General features: G+C 40.9%; 2 protein-coding genes and 1 pseudogene across 5 annotated transcripts in view; all 3 read right to left on the bottom strand.

Moving 5' to 3' along the window:
* Positions 1-12,194, bottom strand: part of LOC145529085 (cytochrome P450 2C23-like) — a 32,363-nt gene extending 20,169 nt beyond the window's left edge. The window contains exons 1-2 of the mRNA XM_081548730.1: positions 12,012-12,194; positions 9,862-10,024 (exon numbers count right to left, since the gene is read on the bottom strand). Coding sequence (XP_081404856.1) covers positions 9,862-10,024; positions 12,012-12,194 — 346 coding nt within the window. The remainder of the gene's footprint in view (positions 1-9,861; positions 10,025-12,011) is intronic.
* A 1,259-nt stretch (positions 12,195-13,453) lies between these two features.
* LOC145529081 (synaptojanin-2-binding protein pseudogene) lies at positions 13,454-13,885 on the bottom strand (annotated as a pseudogene).
* An 8,743-nt stretch (positions 13,886-22,628) lies between these two features.
* ERLIN1 (ER lipid raft associated 1) overlaps positions 22,629-27,077 on the bottom strand; it is a 37,809-nt gene continuing 33,360 nt past the window's right edge. For all 4 annotated transcript variants that reach the window (XM_081548674.1, XM_081548683.1, XM_081548664.1 and 1 more), the window contains 3 exons: positions 25,435-25,524; positions 24,479-24,558; positions 22,629-22,942 (listed from right to left, as the gene is read on the bottom strand). In XM_081548674.1, coding sequence (XP_081404800.1) covers positions 22,721-22,942; positions 24,479-24,558; positions 25,435-25,524 — 392 coding nt within the window. In that variant the 3' untranslated portion in view covers positions 22,629-22,720. The remainder of the gene's footprint in view (positions 22,943-24,478; positions 24,559-25,434; positions 25,525-27,077) is intronic.

Raw genomic sequence — 27,077 nt, 5'->3', positions numbered from 1 at the left:
GCGAGCTGTGGGAATTTCAGCCTGCAGTAACTGTAGCACTGGGAACCAGGGCAAATAAGGGAAGGAAGGCAAGTGGCTTTTAAGACAAGAAGAGAGCAATGGATAATCTGGGATGGAGAAGGCATTACCAAAGAAGTAAGATCCTTGGGAAGGTGAGATGCTATGGGATCTAGGGCACATGTGGACATTTTGTCTATTGTAACACAGGGAAAAAAGCAGAATGTGGGTGCAGAGGCAGATAGACCTACAGATAAAATGTTAAGAAACTGAGAAAATTCCTTTCTGATGCTTCTGTTGTTACAATGAGTTAAGATACAATGGTTCTAAGAGAGGAAATGCATAGTGGGAGTGTGAATACGAGGAATGAAGAGTCTCACAGATAGAAAAAGGAGCCAGACAGAGAAACATGTAGTAAGAGGCTAATTGAGGTTTAAAGGTATTAATTTAAAGGGAAGTCAGTGTAATTATTGAGAGAATTTCTCTAGCTGTGTTTATCTTCTGAGTACAAACACAGAGAAGATGGTTGAATTCTCCCAGGGCTGGAGTAGATGCCAGGTAAAGGTGATGGCGGGAGAGTGCTAAAATATTTTCTAGGGACTGATTACAATAAGTGAGCTATGTGAAAGCTGCTTTGATTCACTGATGCTGTCAGTTAAAAATTTAAGGTCAAGGCTCTTGACAATATCTATTTCAGAGGGATATCTGATATCTTATATTGTTTTGTTGTGTAATCATTAAGTTGTGTCCAACTCAGTGACCCCATGGACTATAGCCCACCAGGCTCCTCTGTCCATGGCATTTCCCAGGCAAGAATACTGGAGTGGGTCACCATTTCCTTCTCCAGGGGGATCTTTCTGACCCAGTGACTGAACCTATGTCCCTATTTCCAAATTCAAATGCTTTTGGGGAGTCCAGATCTGAGAATATACACATGAATCTCACACACAGAAGTCAGTCTCTTCTTTTCTATGAAGGGAGTTCAGCTTTGGTCCAGGGTTGTCTGTGACTCAGTGCAGAAGTCTCTCTAATTCTAGCCTCCACTGCAGGAACACTTGGCTCCCACTTAAACTTCTATTCTTCAGGTTTTCTTATATCAGTGCAAAGGTGACACTTTCCTCTTCCACCTGTTTGTTGAGGGCAGATTGCATTTCCCAGAGTGAACCACAACCGTATCTCTCATTCTTCATTTCTCTTCTGTAGTATGACCACCACCACTTCCCCATCAAGAAAGGAAACCTAATTCCTGTCCTTTTGGATTAGGGTTGGCTTTTGGGAATTACTTGCAACGAATAAAATGGTTCTATGTTCTGAGATTTGGTCTGAAGAAGCTTTACAGCTTGGAATGCTCACACGTTCCCCCTCAGGATGCCCCCTTCTGGACTCCAGGCACCAGCAATAAGCCCAAGCTACATGGGCAGGCCACTGGCAGATGCTCTGTTGACAGGCCCAGATGAGCTCAACCTTTGGGTCATCCTTACCCAAGCACCAGACTTGTAAATGAAGAAGCCTCCAGGTGATTTCAGCCCTCAGCTATTCGAATCACCCTTAGCTGCTTTATTTGGGAAAAACAAAAGGATATCTGCTAAGGCCCAAGACTTTGTGGATCAGAGAAAAGCCACTTCCACTATGGCTTATTCCAATTCCTGATCACAGAGTCCATGAGCATTAAAAAGGCTGGGGGATGGAGGGTACTGTTTTATACGGTGTTTTTCTGGGGTGGTTTGTTACACAAGAGATAACTGGAATACTTTCCTATTTTTCTCACTTTGTTCAGAATGTATACCTATAATGTAAATACACTTAAAAATATATACTTTTTTATCACACCTGCATCCCTGCTGGTGGGCAGTGTTCCAAGGAAGCAATGCCCTCTCCACATTCACTGTTTTGGGGCAAGTATGTGCATGGGTGAATAATTACATAGCTGTTTACTTCTATTTATGTAAACTAGATTCCTCAATAGGTCTCTACAGTTTATATGTCCATAGATAAAGTAGATTACTTTGCAAAACCGTTATAGCATCTGCACCCCTCCAGGGAAAGAATGAATGGCTATTTAGCCATACCTTTAAGAGTACTAAGTTATTTTCAATTTTGTATTTTAGTGAGTGAACAATGGCATCTAAAACTGGTGTATGGATTGAACGAGTAAGGTAAAGGAAGGACTTGAGCTGTTGCAAAATGTCAATGAGATAAATGTTTAAAGATTAAGATACTGGGTAAAATAGTGAGTTGATGGTTAACAGGAAATATTTCAACAACTTGATTAGTTAGACACAAAATCTGCAGTGCTGTACTACAAAGCTCAAATTTCACTAGGCCAGAAAGCTATCTAACATTTTAGCAGATATTTCATTTACAAAGGTGTCATGGGTTGAATTGTTTCCCCTCAAAATACGTTGATGCCCTGGTCCCGGTATCTATGAATTACAGTCTTATTTCTAAATAAGATCATTACAGACAATATAATGACCTTATTTGGAAATAGGACCTTTGCAGAGGTAATCAAGTTAAAACGAGATTAGTGAAAGTGAAAGTCACTCAGTCCTGTCTGACTCTTTGCGACCCCATGGACTGTATAGTCCATGGAATTCTCCAGGCCAGCATGCTGGAGTGGGTAGCCTTTCCCTTCTCCAGGGGATCTTCCCAACCCATGGATCGAACCCAGGTCTCCCGCATTGCAGGCAGATTCTTTACCAGCTGAGCCATAAGGGAAGCCCAAGAATACTGGAGTGGGGAGCCTATCCCTTCTCTAGCATATCTCCCCAAGCCAGGAATCGAACTGGGGTCTCCTGCATTGGAGATTGGAGGATTCTTTACCAACTGAGCTATGAGGGAAGCAAAATGAGATTAGGGTGGGTTCAATCCAATATGACTGTTCAGTTCAGTTCAGTCACTCAGTTGTGTCTGACTCTTTGCGACCCATGGACTGCAGCACACCAGGCTTCCCTGTCCATCATCAACTTCCAGAGCTTGCTCAAACTCACGTCCATAGAGTGGGTGATGCCATCCAAACATCTCATCCTCTGACTTCCCCTTCTCCTCCTTCCTTCAATCTTTTCCAGCATCAGGGTCTTTTCAAATGAGTCAGTTCTTCCCATCAGGTGGCCAAAGTATTGGAGTTTCAGCTTCAGCATCAGTCCTTCCAATGAATATTCAGGACTGATTTCCTTTAGAATGGACTGGCTGGATTTCCTTGCTGTCCAAGGCACTCTCAAGAGTCTTCTCCAATACCACAGTTCAAAAGCATCCATTCTTCGGCACTCAACTTTCTTTATGGTCCAACTCTCACATCCATACACAACTACTGGAAAAATCATAGCTTTGACTAGAAAGACCTTTGCTGGCAAAGTAATGTCTCTGCTTTTTAATATGCTGTCTAGGTTGGTCATAACTTTTCTTCCAAGGAGCAAGCGTCTTATAATTTCATGGCTGCAGTCAACACCTGCAGCGATTTGGAGCTCAAAAAAATAAAGTCTGTCACTCTTTCCATTGTTTCCCCATCTATGCCAGGAAGTGATGGAACCAGGTGCCATGACCTTAGTTTTCTGAATGTTGAGTTTTAAGGCAACTTTTTCACTCTCCTCTTTCACTTTCATCAAGAGGCTCTTCAGTTCCTCTTTGCTTTCTGCCATAAGGGTGGTGTCATCTGCATATCTGAGGTTACTGTTATTTCTCCTGGCAGTCTTGATGCCAGTTTGTGCTTCATCCAGCCCAGCGTTTCTCATGATGTACTCTCCATATAAGTTAAATAAGCATGGTGACAATATACAGCCTTGACGTACTCCTTTCACAATTTGGAACCCGTCAATTGTTTCATGTCCAGTTCTAACTGTTGCTTCTCGACCTTCATACAGATTTCTCAGGAGGCAGGTAAGGTGGTCTGGTATTCCCATCTCTTTAAGAATTTTCCACAGTTTGTTGTGATACACACAGTCAAAGGCTTTGGCATAGTCAATAAAGCAGAGGTAGATGTTTTTCTGGAACTCTCTTGCTTTTTTGATGATTTGGCAATTTGATCTCTGGTTCCTCTGCCTTTTCGAAATCCATCTGGAACATCTGAATGTTCACAGTTCACATACTGGTCATAGTAAACCAAGAGAAAGCACTGGTCATAGCAAACACCCTCTTCTAACAACACAAGACTCTGCACATGGACATCACCAGATGGTCAATACCAAAATCACTGATTATATTCTTTGCAGCCGAAGATGCAGAAGCTCTATACAAACAGCAAAAACAAGACTGGGAGCTGACTGTGGCTCAGATCATGGACTCCTTATTGCCAAATTCAGACTTAAATTGAAGAAACTGGGGAAAACCACTAGACCATTCAGGTATGACCTAAATTAAATCCCTTACAATTATACAGTGGAAGGGACAAATAGATTCAAGGGATTAGATCTGATAGACAGAGTGCCTGAAGAACTATGGACAAAGGTTCATGACATTGTACCGGAGGCAGTGATCAAGACCATCCCCAAGGGAAAAAAAAAAAACGCAAAAAGGCAAAATGGCTGTCTGAGGAGGCCTTACAAATAGCTGAGAAAAGAAAAGACACAAAAGACAAAGGAGAAAAGTAAAGATATTCCCATCTGAATGCAGAGTTCCGAAGAATAGCAGGGAGAATAAGAAAGCCTTCCTCAGCGATCAATGCAAAGAAATAGAGGAAAACAATAGGATGGGAAAGACTAGAGATCTCTTCAAGAAAATTAGAGATGCCAAGGGAATATTTCATGCAAAGATGGGCTCAATAAAGGACAGAAATGGTATGGACCTAACAGAAGCAGAAGATAGTAAGAAGAGGTGGCAAGAATACATAGAAGAACTATACAAAAAAGATCTTCATGACCCAGATAATCACGATGGTGTGATCACTCACCTAGAGCCAGACATCCTAGAATGTGAAGTCAAATGGGCCTTAGGAAGCATCACTACAAACAAAGCTAGTGGAGGTGATGGAATTCCAGTTGAGCTATTTCAAATCCTAAAAGATGATGTTGTTATAGTGCTGCACTCAATATACCAGCAAACTTGGAAACTCAGCAGTGGCCACAGGACTTGAAAAGGTCAGTTTTCATTCCAATCCCAAAGAAAGTCAATGCCAAAGAATGCTCAAACATGACTGTATGCTTCTAGAAAGGGGAAACGTGGACACAGAGACATACATACAACAGTGAACATGTGAACATGAATCAGAGATTAAGGTGATACATCTACAAGTCAAGGAACAACAAAGGTTATCAGTAAAGCACCAGAAGCTAGGAGAGAAGCATGAAACCTTTTCTCCCTCACAGCTGTTAGTAGGAACCAACCTCACTGACGTCTTGATCTCAGATTTCTAGACTCCAAAACTGTAAGACAATAAAATACTGTCGTCCTAAGGTTTGTACCCAATTTTTGGTACTTTATTATGACAGCCCTAGGAAACTAAGCTGAAGGAAAACTAAAATACCAGTGAATAGTTTTTCTCTTTGTTATTTTCCAGGATAGAAAGTTTTAGGAAAAGAAAAGCTGAATTAATGGCAACCCATTCCAGTATTCTTGCCTGGAGAATACCATGGGCTAGGAGCCTGGTAGGCCACAGTCCATGGGGTCACAAGAGGTGGACACAACTTAGTGACTAAACCAACCAACCACCAGTTCCCATTACAGGCAACTGAGAAGCCTGTAACAAGAATTTTATAGGAAGGTTCAAAAACCAATATTCTCAGAGTTGTGAAAACAGCAATTTTTTCCCCCTCTTGAGCTCAATCACACAATTGCACTCATCTCACATGCTAGAAAAGTAATGCTCAAAATTCTCCAAGCCAGGCTTCAGCAATACATGAACAATGAACTTTCAGATGTCCAAGCTGGTTTTAGAAAAGGCAGAGGAACCAGAGATCAAATTGCCAACGTCCACTGGTTCATTGAAAAAGCAAAGAGAGTTCCAGAAAAACATCTATTTCTGCTTTATTGACTATGCCAAAGCCTTTGACTGTGTGGATCACAATAAACTGTGGAAAATTCGGAGGGAGATGGGCATACCAGACCACCTGACCTGCCTTTTGAGAAATCTGTATGCAGGTCAGGAAGCAACAGTTAGAATTGGACATGGAACAACAGACTGGTTCCAAATAGAAAAAGGAGTATATCAAGGCTGTATATTGTCACCCTGCTTATTTAACTTATATGGAGAGGACATCATGAGAAACGCTGGGCTGGAAGAAACACAAGCTGGAATCAAGATTGCTGGGAGAAATATCAATAACCTCAGCTATGCAGATGACACCACCCTTATGGCAGAAAGTGAAGAACTAAAGAGCCTCTTGATGAAAGTGAAAGAGGAGAGTGAAAAAGTTGGTTTAAAGCTCAACATTCAGAAAACTAAGATCATGGCATCTGGTCCCATCACTTCATGGCAAATTGATGGAGAAACAGTGGAAACAGTGGCTGACTTTATTTTTTTGGGCTCCAAAATCACTGCAGATGGTGATGGCAGCCATGAAATTAAAAGACGTTTACTCCTTGGAAGAAAAGTTATGACCAACCTAGACAGCATATTAAAAAGCAGAGACATTACTTTGTCAACAAAGGTCCATCTAGTCAAGGCTATGGTTTTTCCAGTGGTCATGTATGGATGTGAGAGTTGTACTATAAAGAAAGCTGAGCACCTAAGAATTGATGCTTTTGAACTGTGGTGTTGGAGAAGACTCTTGAGAGTCCCTTGGACTGCAAGGAGATCCAACTAGTCCATCCTAAAGGAGATCAATCCTGGGTGTTCATTGGAAGGACTGATGTTGAAGCTGAAACTCCAATACTTTGGCCACCTGATGCGAAGAGCTGACTCATTTGAAAAGACCCTGATGCTGGGAAAGATTGAGGGCAGGAGGAGAAGTGGACGACAGAGGATGAGATGGTTGGATGGCATCACCGACTCAATGCACCTGAGTTTGGGTAAACTCTGGGAGTTGGTGATGGACAGGGAGGCCTGGCGTGCTGCGGTTCATGGGGTTGCAAAGAGTCAGACACTACTAAGCAACTGAACTGAACTGAACTGAGCTCAATCCAGCCCAATACCTTCTGCTTCAGTTAAAAATTAATTTCAGGGTTTCCCTGGTGGCAGTGGTAAAGCGTCCGCCTGCCAGTGCTGGAGACATGGGTCCAATCCCTAGCCGGGTTATATCCCACATGCCACAGAACAAATAAATCTTGTGCACTACAAGTATTGAGCCTGTGCCCTAGAGACCAGGACCTGCAACTACTGAGCCCACATGCTGCAGTTACAGAAGCCCGCATGCCCTAGTGCCCATGCTCCACAACAAGAGAAGCCACTGCTATGAGAAGCCCACACACCACAACTAGAGAGTAGCCCCCACTCGCTGCAACTAGGGAAAAGCCTGTTCAGCAATGAAGACTCAGCACATACAAATATAAACAAATAAAAAATTAATTCCAAAGCTCACACACAGCCAACATAATCAACTTGTTCAAAAAAAAGGGAAGAAATAGAGGGAAGGTTTGGTTGCTTCTTTAGGTAAGCATGTACATCTTATGTAAGAGAGATTAAAAATTGTTTCTCTTTCATCACTTAGTACATTGCATAATATTTAATTAATTATTCATAAATACGCTTTGAAAAGACTTAAGTTTCTATTTCTTTGGGGCTTGCAATTTTACAATTTTAAATGGATTAGAGGAGATTTTCAGGCTGTCCTAGCTTTTTTTTATTGTGTAATACTTCATATATATAAAGGAATATATATATAACAAATGTCTAAGTTTTAAAACATAGTAAGAAAATAATTATCTGTGAGCCTGTTGTCCCACTGAGGAACTTGAGCTTGCTTAAGTTACTCATTGGAAGGAAAGTTATGACCAACCTAGACAGCATATTAAAATGCAGAGACATTACTTTGCCAACAAAGGTCCGTCTAGTCAAGGCTATGGTTTTTCCAGTGGTCATGTATGGATGTGAGAGTTGGACGGTGAAGAAAGCTGAGCGCCGAAGAATTGATGCTTTTGAACTGTAGTGTTGGAGAAGACTCTTGAGAGTCCCTTGGACTGCAAGGAGATCCAACCAGCCCATCCTAAAGGAGATCAGTCCTGGGTGTTCATTGGAAGGACTGATGTTGAAGCTGAAATTCCAATACTTTGGCCACCTCATGCAAAGAGTTGACTCATTGGAAAAACCCTGATGCTGGGAAGGATTGGGGGCAGAAGGAGAAGGAGACGACAGAGGATGAGATGGCTGGATGGCATCATCGACTCTATGGACATGAGTTTTGGTAAACTCCGGGAGTTGGTGATGGACCGAGAGGCCTGGCGTGCTGTGATTCATGGGGTCACAAAGAGTCGGACACGACTGAGCGACTGAACTGAACTGAACTGAACTGAAGTACCATTGTAGCTCCCTGTGTGTTACATCTCTGATCTTACCACCCTCTCTCCGCCCCCTCACTCCCACCTCTCCACCTTCCCACCAGCCACAAACCAGGAGCTGACATTGAAAACACAGTAATTTCTGTACCTAGTCGTCTGTTTGTTGTTGCTGCCACTATGCCACTGCAATCTTTGTACCCTGCGAAATGACACCCCAAGCATGGCTCTCTAAATCCTAAGACCTTTGGGTAACAACTTTTATTTTCAAAATGTTTCCAGATTGCTTTTTTTTTTTAAAAAAATCACAATCACATTGGCAGATTTACCTTAAAGGGAACTTAAAGTCTGTTTTTGATGTTTATCTCAATAGAATTATCAGAGTATCTGTTGCACAATAAATAAAAAATTTGTCTGTTTTTTGTCCCCATTCATGGGAGAGAGCTTCTAAATCCTTGGATTTTCCCACTTCTAACACAGAAGTTTGTTATTTGTGCTGAGCCTCTGGGATCACACTTGAGTTTATGATAATGAGGTGACTCATGGTAGATTCCTAAACAGTGTCAAGATGGAGTTGGCCATGCCAGAAAGATGAACTTTGTATTTAGAGAACTGGAGCTTTCACCCAAGTGATATCAGCCAGACCTTAGGACTTTCAGGGAATGGAAGGAGCTAGAGACTGAGTTCTATCAGATGGCCAATCAATCAACTGTGCTCAAGTAATGAAGTTCCAGTGAAAACCTCTGGACACCAAAGCTCTGATGAGATTCTGGGTTGGTGAATATACCAACACATTGAATGGGTAACGTATTCTGATTCCTTGCAAGAGAATATAGAAGCTCTGAATTTGGGGCACTCCTAAACCTTGTCCAACATGTCTCTCCATTTGTAGCTTTCATATGTAATAGAATTGTGATTGTAAGTATGGCATCTTCCTGAGTTCTGTGAGTCATTCCAGTAAATTATTGAACCTGAGGTGGTCATGGAAACCCTGAACTTTTAGCCAGCTGGTTGTAAGTGTGGGTAATCTGGAGACCCCTGAACTTGTGGGCTGACATCAGAAGTGAGGGTAGTCTTTTGGAGAATGATGCCCTTAACGTAGGGCTTACCAGGTGGTCTCTAGTGGTAAAGAAACTGCCTGCCATTGTAGGAGACATAAGAGACCTGGGTTTGATCCTTGTGTTGTGAAGATCCCCTGGAGAAGGGCATGGCAACCTGCTCCAGTATTTTTGGCTGGAGAATCCCATGAACAGAGAAGTCTGGGGGGCTACAGTCCATAGAGTCACAAAGAATGGGACATGACTGAAGCAACTTAGCACGTGCATGCGTGCACGCACACACACACTTAACATATGGAGTATGGACTAACTCTGAGTAGTTAGTATTTGAATTGCAGTGCATTATTGCAGCATCTAATTTATCACTTCTTGCAAAACAGATACTCATTAGGTCAATCACACTTTTTTGCTAAAAAGAATTAACTTGTATTTTGAAACATACCATATCCTCTCTGGGTATCGGCAATAATACGAATACGTCCTCTGTCAAGGAATTCATCACCTTGATCAATTAGAGCTTCCTTCACCGCCTCGTATCCATGTAAGACCACAGTGGTCTGGGACCCAAAGTACAGAGTGTAAACAGGGCCGTATTGTTTGGCCAACTGTAAAGAGATGCAAACAACTATAAGGGTTATTGTGAAATCTCTCCATTGGAGGCTTCGGTGGGAATTAAGTAATGATTCACACGTAGCTTAGACTTTGCTCCATTAAGTTCCTTTCAGTAATTTAACCTGGGCTACAGTCATGGATTCATTCTTTCTTTCATCTATACATGCAACCATTGAGCAAAGATTCACTAAGGACTTATGTTCTGTCAGACATTGTGCCAGGAACCCTCATGGAACTTAAGAGTCTAGTGGAAGTAACAGGCAGTAAAACAAACTACATTTGCAATACAAGCTGCACATGATTCTATGAAAGTGGTAAAGAGTGTACTTATGCTGGATGCTAATGGGAAAACTTAATAAAACAGATGAAAATTCGGTGAGGAGGTAATATTTAAGATGAAACTAAAGATTAGAAGGAATCAGCCATGATAAGAGAAAGAGAGCTTACTTAGTAGGTATTAAAAAGAATGAAATCTATATGTTTATGATAGCATTGTGTCAAGGGAAAAAATAGAGTACTAAAACAGCTGCCAGCTAGGGATTGATTTTCAAATGTATTTTACATCCATGCATGTGAATTTAAAGTAGCCATTTGAAAGTACTTATGTGAAGATGCATGATGGTGGAGACACATGTTCATGTTCTAAATTAAATAGTTTAAAAATAAAATTACATTTAAAGATCCATATGTATATTATAATCCTCCATTTTTTATAATAAAATTCTTAAATGGCAAAACTTACTGAACTTGCCACCGCTTTTTTCTTTCTGCCTTTCCTACACTTTTTAAAACTTATACTTAAATGGTAGAGAATTTTGCCACTTTCTGTTTTCTCTGTCCACGGAAAATCAAACTACTTCCTTGGTTCCTCTGAATGAGTGTCTCTCTGTATTTTGGGGCACAAAATATCAGGCCCTTCTCTCCCAACCTCACCCTCAGCTGATGATGTTGCTCCCTATTTCACAGAGATAATAGAAATAATAGAAGAGAATGTCCGTGTGCTTCTACCATAGCTTCCACTTGTTCACCTGAATCTGTACCCATATACATAGTTTTCTGTTAATATAAATGACTCTCCATGCCCCTAAAAAAGGCCCAATTCTCCAGCTTATGCACTGGATTCCATTCCCTTTTAGCTATGGCAACTTGACTTTCCTTTTTTACAGCAAAATTGAACATCACCCTATGTCTCCTCCTCGCCCAGTCCCTGGCAACCACCATTCCACTCCCTACTTCTATGAGTATGACTCTTTTAGAGCCCCCACATAAGTGAGTTCATACAGTATTTGTCCTTCTGCATCTGGCTTCTATAATTTAGGATAATATCCTCCAGGTTCATCCATGTTGTTGTCAGTGACAGGATTTCCTCCTTCTTTAAGGAGAAATATTCCTCTGTGTGTGTGTGTGTGTATGTTCACATTATACTTTCTTTATTCATTGGTCAGATGACAGTAATTAGAGAATTTTTGGAGAATGTATACTTGCACAGTGAACTCAAAGGAGTGAATGTCAGTTGGGGAGAAGAGCTGGGTTGTGTAAGAGCAAGGTGTGAGGATCACTCTTCAAAAGGAGGATCACAAATTATCCCATAGATTAGTCTGAAATAGTAATAGTAATATAAAAGGACATTATTTACATTTTTTTTACATTTGCTTGTCTTTTGGTTAGTGTTATATGCAGAGAGAATTGGAAGACTTTCGGTTAAAATATGTTCTGACTTCAGAATTTTCCCATTCACTAGAATTCAATCTGCATCTCAGGTCAGGTTAACACAATTAACTATCACCTCTAAAGTGATCCAAATCAGAAAAAATAAAGGGGGGAGGAGAACATCTGTCTTGTAATACAGAAATAGATACACTAAAGTGTCTTAGCAGTGAGTAAAACTATTAATAAGACAACTTAAAGACGACACAAAGATAATCTGACGGTGACTCCCCTTTACCTGGAGATGACCAGCCCCTAATGAATCCCCCTTACCTTGGAGAGAGATGCAGGGATGTCCTTGAGGTTTAGTTGCATCAGATTTCCAATGATGGGAAGGGGAGTTGGGCCAGGAGGGAGCTTTCCCAAATCTTTGTGACTTTTCTTCCACACAAAAAGAAAAACCAGGCAAGTAACACAAATCACAATAGCAAGAGTAGTGATTTCCAGTCGTTCCATCTTGGTTACTCAGTGTTAGTAACTGTTTGAGTTGCTTGTTAACAAAGTTTTGTACACACCCAGGGTATGATTTGTAAATCAAAGGCTGGTCTGAGTTCTTGGACTTATGAAACAAACAACTTGGAACTGGTTTTGGCCATATTTACCTTCCTGAAGCTTGAGATTGGGATGGATTCATATCTTTCTTACCTCTCATTCACAAAATCTGCAATTTTTTATTTTTTAAGACTCTCCATTACATGTACTATTTCCTTTCAGCACTAACAATACATTAAGTATAAAGCTGGGGGATTTAGAGGTACAAACTATCAGGTATAGAATAAACTACAAGGATGTATGGTACAACATGGAGAATATAACCAATATTTCATAACTATAAAAAGTATAACCCTTGAAATTTGCAAATCACTATATTGTATGCCTGTAATGTATAGTATTGTACAGCAACTATACTTCAATAATTTTTAAAAAGCTAACCAAATTTTTAAATTGCAATCTATAATGATTGTTCTTTAAAAGTGTTAAACCTTATATTCCTAGGACGGACATCTTTTCTTTCTCATGATGTAGTAAAACATTTTTATTTTCTGAATTTGATTTGTCATTACTTTGTTATGGATTTTTTTTGTACTTATGTACATGTAGAATATTGGTTTGCAATTTTGTTCTCTGTGTTTGTCTGGTTTTAACATCAGATTTATGATAGCCAGATAAACTAAGTTGGCAAATGTTCCATTTTTTCAATAAATGAGTTTTTAAAGTTTTAATTAAAAGATTCGTGTTATTTTTCCTAAAAAGTTTGATAAAATACTCACATGAAACAATCTGGTGCTTTCCTTGTGGGAAATCTTTTTTTTTTTAAGAGACAAATCCTTTTTTCCTCTTATTAAAGCTGGCCTTTGATGCATGCCAGGTAAGAAAAAAAAGGAATACTGCAGCGTGATAGGAAGACTGGACCTTTCGCATTTTTGAGGTTGTAGCTGAGCTTTTATTGGCGGTCCTAGTAAAATATAGAACTCTCTTTTCTAGGCAAGTCCTTCTTTCAGGTTTCCTTCACACAATGCCTTTACTCTCCCATAAGAATATGAGGATTCAGAGATTTTGCATAGCAAGATTCTAGTTGGGTAGCAGTTTCTTTAAATCATGAGCTGGCTATGCAGAGGGAAAGTTATGGAAGACTGGCAGGAGAGGAGGGTAAGAGAAAGAGAGAAATGTATCTTCTTCTTTGGGAGCACTGGAAGAAAGCAAGTTTTTCAAAGTTATTGCCGGTATCTCGTGAAGGCCCATGTTGCTACCATGGTGAGGGCAAACACTGGCACCAGCACCACAGCTATGGTAATACCACTTGGCTCCCCTTCACTTTGAGGTCCTATAGGCCCATTCTGCACCTGTAACCTGTGCTACACTCTCAGGGACACAGCATAGCCTGCATTATGGAAAAGGTCTACGGCATCCTTATGCAGCAGATTCTTTAGGTCTCGGCTGTTGACCGAGCAGATCTCATCACCCTCCTGGAGCCACCCCTCCAAGGCCACAGCTCTGTTCTCTTTGATTTGGCTGATGAAGATGCCACTGTCATTGGAGACATACTGCTGATCTGTCCCACCGACGATGTTGAAGCCCAGGCCTGATGGTCCTCTAATGAGATTGATCTCTTCCTCAGTAACCAAGTAATCCACTCTTCCATTCATAGAGAGGACTGGCGCAGGTGAAGGTGAGAATCACTCCCGGCAGTGGCCCCAACACTGCACTTTTGGTTTCATCAGTCCACAAACCAGTAAAGGGCCTTGTGGGAAAATTTTTGTTAATATATCGAATTTTTTAAAAAGTTCTAGAAATGGATAATGGTGATGATTGTACAAAGTTGTGATTGTGCTTAATACCACTGACCTGTACATTTAAATGGAGAAGGCAATGGCACCCCACTCCAGTACTCTTGCCTGGAAAATCCCATGGATGGAGGAGCCTGGTAGGCTACAGTCCATGGGGTCGCTGAGAGTCAGACACAACTGAGCGACTTCACTTTCACTTTTCCCTTTCATGCACTGGAGAAGGAAATGGCAACCCACTCCAGTATTCTTGCCTGGAGAATCCCAGGGATGGCGGAGCATGGTGGGCTGCCGTCTATGGAGTCGCACAGAGTCGGACACGACTGAAGCGACTTAGCAGTAGCAGTACATTTAAAAATGTTAAATTCGTATACTTTATGTATATTTTACCATAATAAGGAAAGTGATTACTTAGTTGATATTTGATAAATGTTCTCATTTGTATTTGCATTTAAGATAATTAGTGCTTTTGCTGATTTATTCTTTGAGCTAAATCTTACTATTAATAGTAATGTCTCAGAATCTAGACATTATTTTATGGCAAATTTGTTTTAGTAAATCTTTTTCAAAATCTAAAAAAATCTACCATGGTTTCCTACTATTTATTATAGAAAACATTAGAACCATTTTATTCATTGCAAGTAATTCCCAAAAGCCAACCCCAATCCAAACGGACAGGAATTAGATTTCCTTTCTTGATGGGGAAGTGGTGGTGGTCACACTACAGAAGAGAATGAGGGGTGGAAGATATGGTTGTGGTTTGCTCTGGAAAATGCAATCTGCCCTCAACAAGCAGGTGGAAGAGGAAAGTATCACCTTTGCACTGATACAGGAAAACCTGAAGAAAAGAAGTGGGAGTCAAGTTAGCACTAAAATTCATTAAATTGTTTCAACTTTACTATTTTTCACTAATTTCAGAACTCTCTGTATTTTTCCATAGCAGACTATTTGCTTCCATTAAACAACCTTATTAGGCTGCATTCATACATACGTTAGATGTGGGGCTACTAAGCTGGGATGGAGCCACAGCCAATGATAGGTTTGGGTATGAAGAACCTAGGTAAAGGTAAATTAGCTTGAAGTGTGAAAGTCGCTCAGTCCTGTCCGACTCTTTGTGACCCCATGGACTATACAGTCCATGGAATTCTCCAGACCAAAATACTGGAGTGGGTAGCTATTCCCTTCTCCAGGGGATCTTCCCAACTCAGGGGTTGAACCCAAGTCTCCTGCATTGCGGGTGGATTCTTTACCAGCTGAGCCACCAGGGAAGCCCATATACATATATGTATACATATACATGGGCTTCCCTGGTGGCTCAAATAGTAAAAGAATCTGCCTACAATGTGGGAAACTCAGGTTTGATCCCTGAGTTGGGAAGATCCCCTGGAGAAGGGAACGGTAACCCACTCCAGTATTCTTGCCTGGGAATTCCATGGACAGAGGAGCCTGGCGGGCTATAGTCTATGGGGTTGCAAAGAGTCAGACACAACTGAGCAACTAACACTTTCATATACATTGCTGTAGTCCTTGCAGCACCTTCTGTGAAATCAGCGTCCACTGATGCTTATACTGAGTTGCTTGCAATCATTTGTTTGCAGACATTCCACAATGAGGTCAATTATGGACTTTGAAATGCTTGAAAACATTGGACTGGTAAACATGTTCAGAAAGGGCAGTTTTCAAGTTACCTAATCAATTTCTCTGCTTAAAAATCTTAAAAGGTGCTTTTTTTTTTTAATTCGTGAATTTTTAATAGACATTTCATTACTAAGATTTTGTTTCTAGAGTTTTATAGCAAAATCGAGCAGAAGATACCGAGAGTTCTCATATATTCCCTGCCTCTATTAAAGCCCTGAACCAGAGTGGTATATTTGCAGGTGTATGTCCAGTTATTCCAGCACAATTTGTTGAAAAGACTTTTTTCTCCATTGCATTGCCTTTGTTCTGTGAAAAGACTGGCTGATTATATTTACATGGGTCTACTTCTGGACTCTCTTTTCTTATGGCCAACCTAGATAGCATATTTAAAAGCAGAGACATTACTTTGCCCACAAAAGTCCGTCTAGTCAAGGCTATGGTTTTTCCAGTGGTCATGTATGGATGTGAGAGTTGGATGGTGAAGAAAGCTGAGCGCTGAAGAATTTGATGCTTTTGAACTGTAATGTTGGAGAAGACTCTTGAGAGTCCCTTGGACTGCAAGGAGATCCAATCAATCCATCCTAAAAGAGATCAATCCTGGGTGTTCATTGGAAGGTCTGATGTTGAAGCTGAAACTCCAATACTTTGGCCACCTCATGCGAAGGGTTGACTCATTGGAAAAGACCCTGATGCTGGGTAGGACTGGGGGCGGGAGGAGAAGGGGACGACAGAGGATGAGATGGTTGGATGGCATCACTGACTCGATGGACATGGGTTTGGGTAGACTCCGGGAGTTGGTGAAGGACAGAGAGGCCTGGCGTGCTGCAATTCATGGGGTCGCAAAGAGTCGGACACGACTGAGCGACTGAACTGAACTGAATCTACTTGTCTTTTTTTTTTTTTGCCAACAACACACTGTCTTGATTACTGTAGTTTTATAAGTCTTGAACTTAGGTCATGGCGTCCAACTTGGTTCTTCACTATTACACTACCTATTCTACTTCTCCACATATGCTTCAGAATCATTGTCAATATTCATAAAATAACCTGTTGGGATTTTAACTGAGATTGCATTGAATCTATAGATCAAGTTAGGAAGAAGTAACACGCTAACAATATTGTCTTCCTATCCACGAACATGGAATATCCTCATCTATATCAACTCTTCATTGATTTATTGAAGTTCTGTAGCTTTCCTTATATAGATCTTGCAGACACATATTTTGTTAGACTTATACCTATTTCATAGTTTGGGGTGCTAATATAAATGTTATTGTGCTTTAAATTTCAAATCCTGAAATGTTTTGCTTGGAAGGTTTATAACCTTTGGAAATATCACTGATATGTGACAAGACTCAGAAGGCCCACCACATTCCTCTTCCCCTCTTGACACCTACCTTACCAGTCTCAATTTTGGTGCTCCTACTCTTGCTAATGTTACACCTATATCAACTTTGGTCTAAGAAGCTTCTTGAATTGAGATCTTCACATTATAAGGCTTCACACGTGAGCATTTTTAAAAATAATAGCTTTATTGAGATGTAAGTCACATGCAATTCACTCTTTTAAAGCACACAGTTCACTTGATGTGGACACGTTTTGATTTTTCTGGGTAGGTATCTAGAAGTGGAATTGGTGGGTCATATGGTTAACTCTATGTTTATCACTTTGAGGAACTGTCAAAACATATTCCAAAATAACTACCAGTTTACAATATTTCTAGTAATGCATGAGGTCTCCAATTTCTCCACATCCTTGCCAATGCTTGTTATTGTCTTTTTTGTTATAGCTATTGTAATGGGTATAAAGTGCTATCTCATTGTGGTTTTGATCAGCATTTCCCTAATGACTAATGATGTTCAACATCTTTCATGTTCATTTTAGCCATTTGAATATCTTCTCTGAAGAAATGTCTAGAGATCCTTCACCCAATAAAAAATTTTGTTAAACATTTTTGTTATTCCCTGATCTTTAACTGGCTAGCTACACTTTCTCATTCTTTATCTCCTCCTCCTTTTTTATACTCCTAGTACTACATTTCTCCCATTTAGATAAACTTATCATAGTTGGAATTCTTTGATTAAAATCTACCTTTCCCTGAGTCTGTTGATTCTAAGAGAACAAAGATTATATGTCTTATTCACTACTGTTTTGTTCACTGTTGGTCTAATACTTAATACATTTAGTTTTCCTGGCACATACCAGGCACTCAAACATTTGTTGTATTTTATTTGAAGCTTACATTGTTTCTCCTGTTGTGTCAGGAGGGTTGCTGTCTCCATCGAAAAGATTTTAGGGGTCACCTCCTCTGACCATTTGTGCTCCTCTCTTCCATTGGTTGACAGTTATCCCTCAGGATATTAATTCTTGTACATATCTGAGTTATGTGCAGAATGGCTGCAACTTTCAAAGTGTGGGAGGAACCCTGCAGTGAAAAACATGGTAACTGCTTGCATGGCACTATTGAAGCTTGGGGACCCAGTGAATTGAATTTTAAAAAAAAATAGCATCTGGTGCTCCCATTACCTGGAACACATTTCACCATCATCATCCTTCTCTTCAGTTGGCTGGCTGCCTCCTGTGTATCCTTAAAATATTTGGCTCAGATCTGAGATTTCCTCCTAGAAACCACCAGGCTGTATTGACCCTCACCTTGCATCCAGTGTTCAGCCTGCTACGGTACTTACCACACTATCACAACTTGCCTGTTAATTTGCTGAATAACCCTAATCGCCACTATAACAAAACACCAAAAACTGGGTGGCTTAAACAAACAACATTCATTTCTCACAGTTCTGGATACGCACACACGCACGCTAAGTTGCTTCAGTCGTGTCCGACTCTGTGCAACCCTATGGACAGCAGGCCACCAGGCTCCACCATCCAAAGAATTCTCTAGGCAAGAATACTGGAGTGGGTTGCCAGTTCCTTCTCCATAATGGTATATTAGTAAGTAAAAGTAAAAAGTCACTCAGTCGTGCCTGACTCTTTGCGAACCCACAGACTTGAGCCTACCAGGCTCCTCAGTCCAAAACCAAAGTGGTAGCAGATTTGCTGTCTGGCAAGAGCTCTCTTCCTGCCTTGTAGATGGCCTTCTTGCTGTGTCCTCACATGGCCCAGCAAGACATCTTTCTCGTGTCTCTTCTTATAAGGGTACTAATTCATAAACAGAGTATCACCCTTCACAACTTAATTACCTTTCAAAGGTCCCACCCCCAAACACCATCACATGGGGCATTAGAACTTCAACATGACTTTTAGGGGGACACATTCAGCCCATAGCAGATGGAAGATAGAAAAATGGATAGGAGACAATAGGAAAAAAAGATGAAAGGCACTAATTTCGAAGAAATATGGTTAGGAAAATAAGTAAAATATCATTTTAAGTTATACAATAATGGGCATTTGGGGGGGTGAGCAATGAATTAATAAACTAACTTTAAATGCTTACACAAAGACAACAGACCAGAGGAAAGCTGAGAAGCTGGCCCAGCTTGTTGAGATGTTCCTGGAGGGCTGTGGTTGAGGTTAAAATCCAGCTACAGTTTAGGTCACTGATGCTGAAGACATAATTCAATCTGAGTTTTCTGATACACTTGTATCAGCACTGTGCTCTCTGTCCATCACAGGAAGTTACAGTCTACTCAGAGAGAAACATATATTGACTTCAAAAGGCTGTGTGAAGTAATGCACCCCAACAAACAGCACTGTAAATCACTATCCCAAGTGCATAAACAGATCTTGCTCAACCTACTGACAAGCTCCGTAAGAACATGTCAACAAGTTGGAATATTATGTAATTTTCCATCATTACACACTAAGTCCTGACATGAACACTCTAGCCTAACTTCTGTGTCCTTCTTTTCTCCCCCACTACTCATTTACCTGCTTTTCACACTCATCCTTTTGTTCTTTCCGGCAACATAACAGACCAACTCATATGTGCCAAGCACTGTGCAAGGCATGAGCAACAGATATTATCCCAGGGAAGAGCGTGGCCAGTCTGCACCCAGAGAGCTAAACATTTGTGAGAACAGGTAATGCGAGGTTATACGGTTAAAAACAGGGCAGTGTGGGGTCTGAACTGAGCAGGCAGTTCCAGGAGCTCTCTCTGAAGAAGTGAAGACTCGATAGGAACTAGCAAGGTTGGAGCTATAAGGAGAAAAAGTAGACCAGGTGGTGGAATAATACATGCAAAGGGACGGAGGTACATTCAAGCACCTGGGCTGGAGAGCTCAGTGGGAGCAAATCCCAAAGAACCTTGCCTGAACACATTTGGGACTTAATCCCAAGGCAAGAAGCCACAACATCTCATTCACAAAATTCCTTCCCCACAGAAAGAAGAAGAAATCACTTATTTCTAAATCACTTCATTCTAAGACTTACCAAAAGCCTACAGGATAATCAGTTTGAATTAAATTTCCCTGGTTTGTAGCCACAGATGTGGGATAGCATGGGGTGGATCCCATAAATGATGATGCACCGTTTGTCTTTCCTCCACCTCAGGATAATGCCCCTCCCCTCCTTAGCTCTTGGGCCGTTCCTGAGGGGCATGATGCTCCATCCTCCCCCTTCCCTTCTCTGCTGCTGGCTGCATCCCACAAAGAACATCTCTTGTTAAATTCCATGAGTCAGCAAAGAATGGAAACGCTGCTTTCAAAATTCTTACATGAGGTTTCTGGGAAGAGTGTAGTAGGAGTGTCTACAGTAAGATAAACTAATAAATAAACTGGCTCCTGAGCTGAAACAAAGCGCAGCCACCGCCCCCTACCTCTGACTCGCGGTAGCTCCTCTCTGCCGCCGCCCCTGACCTCGGGCCCGGGGTAGCGCCTCTCGGCTGCGCTCAGTGCGCCGCTGTTGGTGACGGACAGGGAGGACTGGCGTGCTATGGTTCATGAGGTTGCAAAGAATCGGACACGACTGAGTGACTGAACTGAACTGAGCTGAAACAGGCCGGACAGCTTGAGGAGCAAGATAAGCAACAAAGAATGGAGACACATGGGAAAAACACAAATCACTGATAGTAAAATAATTTTATTGTCTTTTTTTAAAAAGGTAGCATTTCACATATAAATTTAGACTTCAAGATTACCAAAAGGAACATCCCTGAAGGGGGTACAGACTGAGAGCTCCAGTGAGCACAGGGAAGCACACTCCATGGAGAATTTAAACAAAAGTCCTTTCTCGAAAACTTCACAGTGCTACTTCCCTGTTCCTCAACTCTGCCACCGGGGCTTGTGGCTTGTAAGAAAACCCACATCCACCACTTTGGGGGCGACAGCTTTTAGTTCATAGAAATAGGAAACATCTCTAGGAATGAAAGCACAAAGGTCAATGATCCAGACTTCCCACAACAATCATTTATATGTAGCAACATATATGACAGTTTATTATATAGTTCCAAAGACCTTTTAAAGAGGGCTAGAGAACGCAAAATTCATTCATAAAGAGAATGTATATAATTAAATGAGCAAAAACAAAAATCCTTTCCATATTACAAATGCCTTTATAGGATAAGGCCTAGGGAAAAGACCCTGAATCTGGGATTCCTTTCCCATATTAAGTGTTTGGCACAACCCACAGGCTGTCATGAGACTGATGTTAGCTCAAAGGTTTCTGGAAGTGGTCCCATGAATTTTCTGTCTGGCTTGAATGTAGTGTACATAAAAGGTGTCTTAAAACTGCATAAACTCTGGCCTAATTACAGGGCACACTGATTCAGGAAACTTAATCTTAAGGTAAAAAAGGTCCAGATGAAACAGATCTCCCATAGCCACAGGCTAACTCTTATCAGCCTCTCATGGAAATTTAAATCCACTGGCTGCCCAGGAAGTCACCAGAATAATCCTGATCTCCTAGGTGAGGTAAAAGCTGGGGAACAACTTCGATTTTAGCATCTCTGGGCCAGGAGGGACAGAGACAAAGATGACCAAGGATGCTTTCTAGGTTACTCCTTGTTCCACTCTATGTGGACTCCTGAACAACTTCAGAAGGAGAATCTGTGGGCTAGTAACCATGGCAGCCCCAGGATTTGACCTTTAGGCAGAGGTACTGGGGCAAATGAAAGCACCCCAAATCCAGTTTTAAAAATAAAAACTTCCTGCAGTTATGATACAATACTGTGCAGTGAACAGCTAGGAGCTGGATACTGCTCCTATTTCTGGTTAAAGTCTTTGTTCCACTCTTGGTCAGAGCTGAGAGGTGACATATAAGGAGTTGTCTGTGGCTAAAAACCAGGCACCTTGTCACATATGGCCGGAGGCAGTGACACAGACATCCAACACCTAATGGAGGAGAATGCATGTCTCCCAGAGCTTTGGTTCAAAGCAAAGGTTTCATCTCACCCCAAACTTCAAACCAAGCTCTATCTCTGAGCTAGTTACTAAAGCAATAAACTAATGATTAGGAATCTCTCTGAAGAATCTCTGGGTGGCAAGGTGCACATCCCAGCAGGCCACCATCTTGACTACAGGATATCAAACAGTTGAGAAGTAAATCAAGTAAATGGTTGCTCAAGCGGAAGATCATTTCCTGAAGAACTTCTGTGGACTAGATGCTAATCAAGGGATGAATGCCAGGACTGGACCCCAAAGAGAGAGCCTGGGTCCCGAAGCAATCAGTCTTCATTACACTTACCACATTCCGGCCATCTTCTCTCTGGCCTCCAATCTCTTGAATGGCTGAACACACATTTCCCCAGGGACCAATGTAAACATTATTCAATAGATCTCAGCTTAGAAAAACACAGCTTATTATATATATCTAGTGTTTAACATTCCAGTGCAGGCAGTATCTTAGCATCAGACTTTCTCTCATTCACGACTACCAGTTTAGAAAGGAACACACTCAGGATAGTTGATAAAACTGCGGCTGAAAAGACCATCTGGGTGCAGACAGCTAGTTCTATCCTGCAATCAGCTGATAAACCAGGACGACCACAGGAGAGGCAGAACAGACAGAGCATGAGTTCTCTGTAAATCTGAAGAGTTGTATAACCATTGTTCCCACTTAACCCCTTGGGCCACATCTTGATACTGGAGAACATTTCCATCTGTTGCATCAACCTGTATTCTCCTTGTTTTGGATGGGGCTCTCTCCAGAGGGTTCAAGAGCCTCCTTAGAGGGGAGAGAACCTTTTCTTCCAGTTCTAACATCTGAATATTTCAAAGCACAAGAGGAGTCCACGAACATGCTAGGGATGCTGCTGCCAAAGTAGATCTTACTGTTAGAAGCAATGGCCTGGTACCTTTTGAGCTCCAGATATTCCGGGGTCAATTTGTGCTGTGAGAGGCAAACAAGAGCACAGGCATCAGGACACTTTGGTGCAATATTCATCTCTCTCTTTCCTAACACAGATTTTCCTGATTGCTCTCCTGAATATCATTCCTCAACTCTGAATCGTTACCAATGACCCTCTCTCATTTTGAAGTGTGGCTATCACACTAACAGCATTTTTCACAATGACATGAACTACTGTCCCTTTCAGCCTAAGGCTGACTTCAATGACAAAGTCTTGATACTTGTGTCTGGCCAGCTCTTCCCAAGACAGATTTGGATCACTGGTTTGGAAACTGAAATTTCTCATCTTGCCTTCATCTTGACCAAATTCTACTCTGTTTCTATAGAGCTGCATCCTCCAATCCAATATATTAAGTTTATTTCTAAATTTATATGGATTTCAAAGTACTAACAATTCTGTTCTGACAACCTATCATACCTTAAAATTTCTTGTGAATAGAGATTATGTTGTTCCTTTCTAAAGAGAAAAAGTTAAAGCCCTATCTATACTTTAAATCTTGATTCTAACCCTTCAAACTTCATCATATACTTTAGCAACCTCCTTCTCAACTTTTTCTCTGTTCCATTCTATTGTATAATTAATACCTTTTAAACCTTGGTCATATTCTTTTCTTCTCAGAATACTAGGGGTTCTAGCTGACTTTTAATTAAATAAATCCTACTAACAGGTCTGCACTCTCTAGATCTAAACTTACCCCAGTCTCTATACAAAAATTGTTTACCCATACATCACCCAACCTCCTTTCTCAAGGTACACATATGAAATTCCTCGTGACTAGAGCATTTTTTAAATCCAACAAACGAGTAGTACTCAATTAGGGCTATTTGTGTGTGTGTGTGTGTGTGTGTGTGTGTGTGTGTACTGGTGTGTGTGTGTGTGTGTGTGTACTCAGTTAGGGCTATTTGGAAATATGTGTGTGTGTGTGTGTGGTGTGTGCTCTGTGTGTGTATTGGTAAAATAATTGGTGAGCAAAACTGATAGTTTAGTAGGAAAGAGCCAGCAAAGCAAAATATACCATAATGCGTAAGATAAGTCTTCAACAATGAAAAAGTATCTCACCCCAAAATGCTAAGAATTTCTGTCTGATGAAAGCGCTGTTTTGAACAAGCTCAGCATCTACCCACCAGGGCTACCTTATCTGGGAGGCAATTTTAAATGAACTTTACTCCTCTTCTGTCACTCTTGTCAGTCCAGGAGAAGATCTTTAACTTTCCTGATTACTGAGCTCTTATGCAGCAGTACAAATCAATGGATTTATGGCACTTAACCTGGGTTTATATATCTGCTTGCCTTTTTCCTAGTTCCTCACTTTTATAAGGAACCATACAAAGTTCTCTACTCATAGAATGTGCCTTGGAATATGCCTTTGGAAGTGAACGGCTGATTCTACAGGGTGTGATAGTAACCATCCTTTCTTGACACTGGATCAAATCATCTCTATCATGTTAGAACTCCCCACAAGGGAAAGGAAATACCCAAACTCTATTACTAGGACAGTGGCACAGACAGCCAGTCACCTTGTTTGAGGTGGCATATTTGTGTGCGGCATAATACTCAGCATCTGCTTTCGCCTTCTCTCGGGCCAGGAATGCAGCATCTAGTAAGCAAAACAGTCAGGGTGTTTAAAACAGAGCAAAGGAAACAGAGCCATTTCCTCAGCTCTGGGCAAGAGTTCAGACTCTACCTGAAGTAGAAGCCCATTTATCCACTGCCTGATATTACAATCACTTACTTTACTTCAAAGGCATGTAACAGTGTTAGCAGTTTTCAAATCCCAGTCCCCAGACAGCTCCTTCTCAAAGGGGGAATACTCTTGACAATGTCAAGTTAAATAACTCAGTTCATCTGAACCCACTTCATTTTCCACCTGAAGCTGTTCCTTCTTTCCACCACCCCTCATCACCCAAAGCCTCATACCCCACCCAGGCTCGAGGCTTTAATTAAATAAGTTCAGACATAAGCGCTTGGCTCTATTTATTGCACTGTCTCCATTCCCTTCAAACTGGATCCAGAATCAGTTAATGCAGAATGACAGGAAGCAGCATCATATAAGCAAAAGAGGCTGAATATTTCATCTTCAAGACTGTGAACTAAGAACATCAACTTCTCACTATGTGTAATCAAGAGCTTGGAAGATAAAAACTGGGGCTTCTTTTTTCCCCAACTAATTGTCTGGTTATTGTTTTGGTTGACAGGCAGAAAAGAAACTGGTGGTATATTCTTTAAAACTGATTATTTTGCCTGAGAACAAATAAGTCCTAATTTAAGGATGGAAAATAAAAGGTTGAGTTTACCATAGTTACAAACCAAATATGCAATGGCAATTTAAAAAATATTTGTCTAGAATATCAAACTAGCTACTTCCTCCAGACCAGATTATTCTCTCTATGGCCCACCCACCATAACCCAGATCCAGTCCCTGAGACAGAGAAGCAGTTCAGGATGGTCAGAGTTTCTTTTCTCCCTGTGGTACCTTCAATTTCAGAAATGCGCTTTTCAGTTTCTTTCTCCATCACCTTCTGCTGAAACCGAATTTTTGCCACTTGTGCCATCTTCTCTGCTTCTATAATTATATACAAAACAAGATACCTTCAAAAACATTTCTCTAGTTCTGGAGCTACTTAGAAAACAGCAGCACATAGCTTACATTTAATTATATAACACTTTATAGCCTAATTGTTTCACTGTTTTATCTATCCAAACTATAAACAACTCATCAGAAAAAAGGAAATTTATTTCCTACTTCACTGTTTTATTTTGACAGTGTTTGTTTTGTGGGAAGGAGGAATACAAAAGGTAACAGTTTCAGTCCTTCATGGGATTAAATGGCAGTGATCCACAAGTTAATGGGGAAAACAAGATACTTCATGAAAGTACTCAAAACAAAAACAGAGCAACACAAGTGTATGGCAACATAGGACATTTACATATTGTGGCAGGAGAAAGAAAGAATATGGAAGATAAGCCAAGGAAGGTCTTATAGAAGAAATCTTAAAGAAAATAATACACAGGACTTAAAGAGGACCTGGCAGAAAGTGTAAATGAAAACAAGAAGATGTGAATCAGCAAGTCACAGTGAAGAGGTGATAAAAGAGCCAGTTGACAAGAGAAGATAACAAAAAGACTACAGAGAAGGCTAAAAGACCCCTATTTTGAGTGAAAGGCTAAGGAATTTAGCTTTACTATACACTCAAGATCAACTGTTAAGTAACTATCAGGGAAATAATGTGATGAAGGGTTACCAGAGGAGTATTCTGACTGCTATAGACATAAAAGAGAAAAAGCAGGGTAATTCATCTGAGAATGTGAAAATGTGAACAAGGTAGCCGCAGCAGGCAATTACAGGCAGGGAAAACAAAACATCCTTAGGAACTCTCTGGTCTAACCAAAGGATCCAGAACCAGGGAAGAAAGACTCTAATTTTACACTTTCAATATAGCCACTACAATTCTTGAAGAACATTCTCAATTCTCCTTTTCAGTCAAAGAAGTTGAGTATTTTAACATATCTTCTCTTTGGCCTCTGGAGGAAGTGCATAATGGAAAGAACACTTCCAAGTGCTTTCTTCTTTCCAAAAGGCAGGATCCTTTACGAACTACTCCAGGGCATATTTCCCTATATCCCCACTAGCATAAAATCAATCTATCATCATACCATCCTAAAAACAGACTACTGTGGTTCAGCTGGGCTAAAAACTTAGCAATAAGCAGAAACTCGATAAAATTCAAATAAAAGGTGAGGAATCTAGAGCCTGCAGCTAGAACTCAGAGAATGGTGTCTTAACATGGGGAAATGATGCAGTAATCCCATTTCACACTGTTCTCTGACATGTGGGCATAAACCAACAAACAGCATGACCAGACCTCTACTTAAGAAAACTGGTGGAGCAAGCTAATGAGAAACCCTCCAGCTATCAACATCTTAAAATGCTAGATAAAACAGGACAAACTTGTTTCCTAATGTGTAACTGAGATCTTCAAGAGACACAAGTAAAGGGAGAGCTGACACCGGATATGACAGTAGCCCTGGGAGTGGTTATCAGACAAGTAAGAGAGAGGACCTTGGCTTACTGCCCATGCAGGGCTGGGAGATGACGCCTTGAGATGGTAGAACTGA

The sequence above is a fragment of the Giraffa tippelskirchi genome, chromosome 2 (assembly GCF_054371585.1).
Source record: "Giraffa tippelskirchi isolate mGirTip1 chromosome 2, T2T-mGirTip1v1.2.pri, whole genome shotgun sequence".
In the NCBI taxonomy this organism is placed as follows: domain Eukaryota; kingdom Metazoa; phylum Chordata; class Mammalia; order Artiodactyla; family Giraffidae; genus Giraffa; species Giraffa tippelskirchi.
This window is presented reverse-complemented; position numbering and strand designations above follow the sequence as displayed.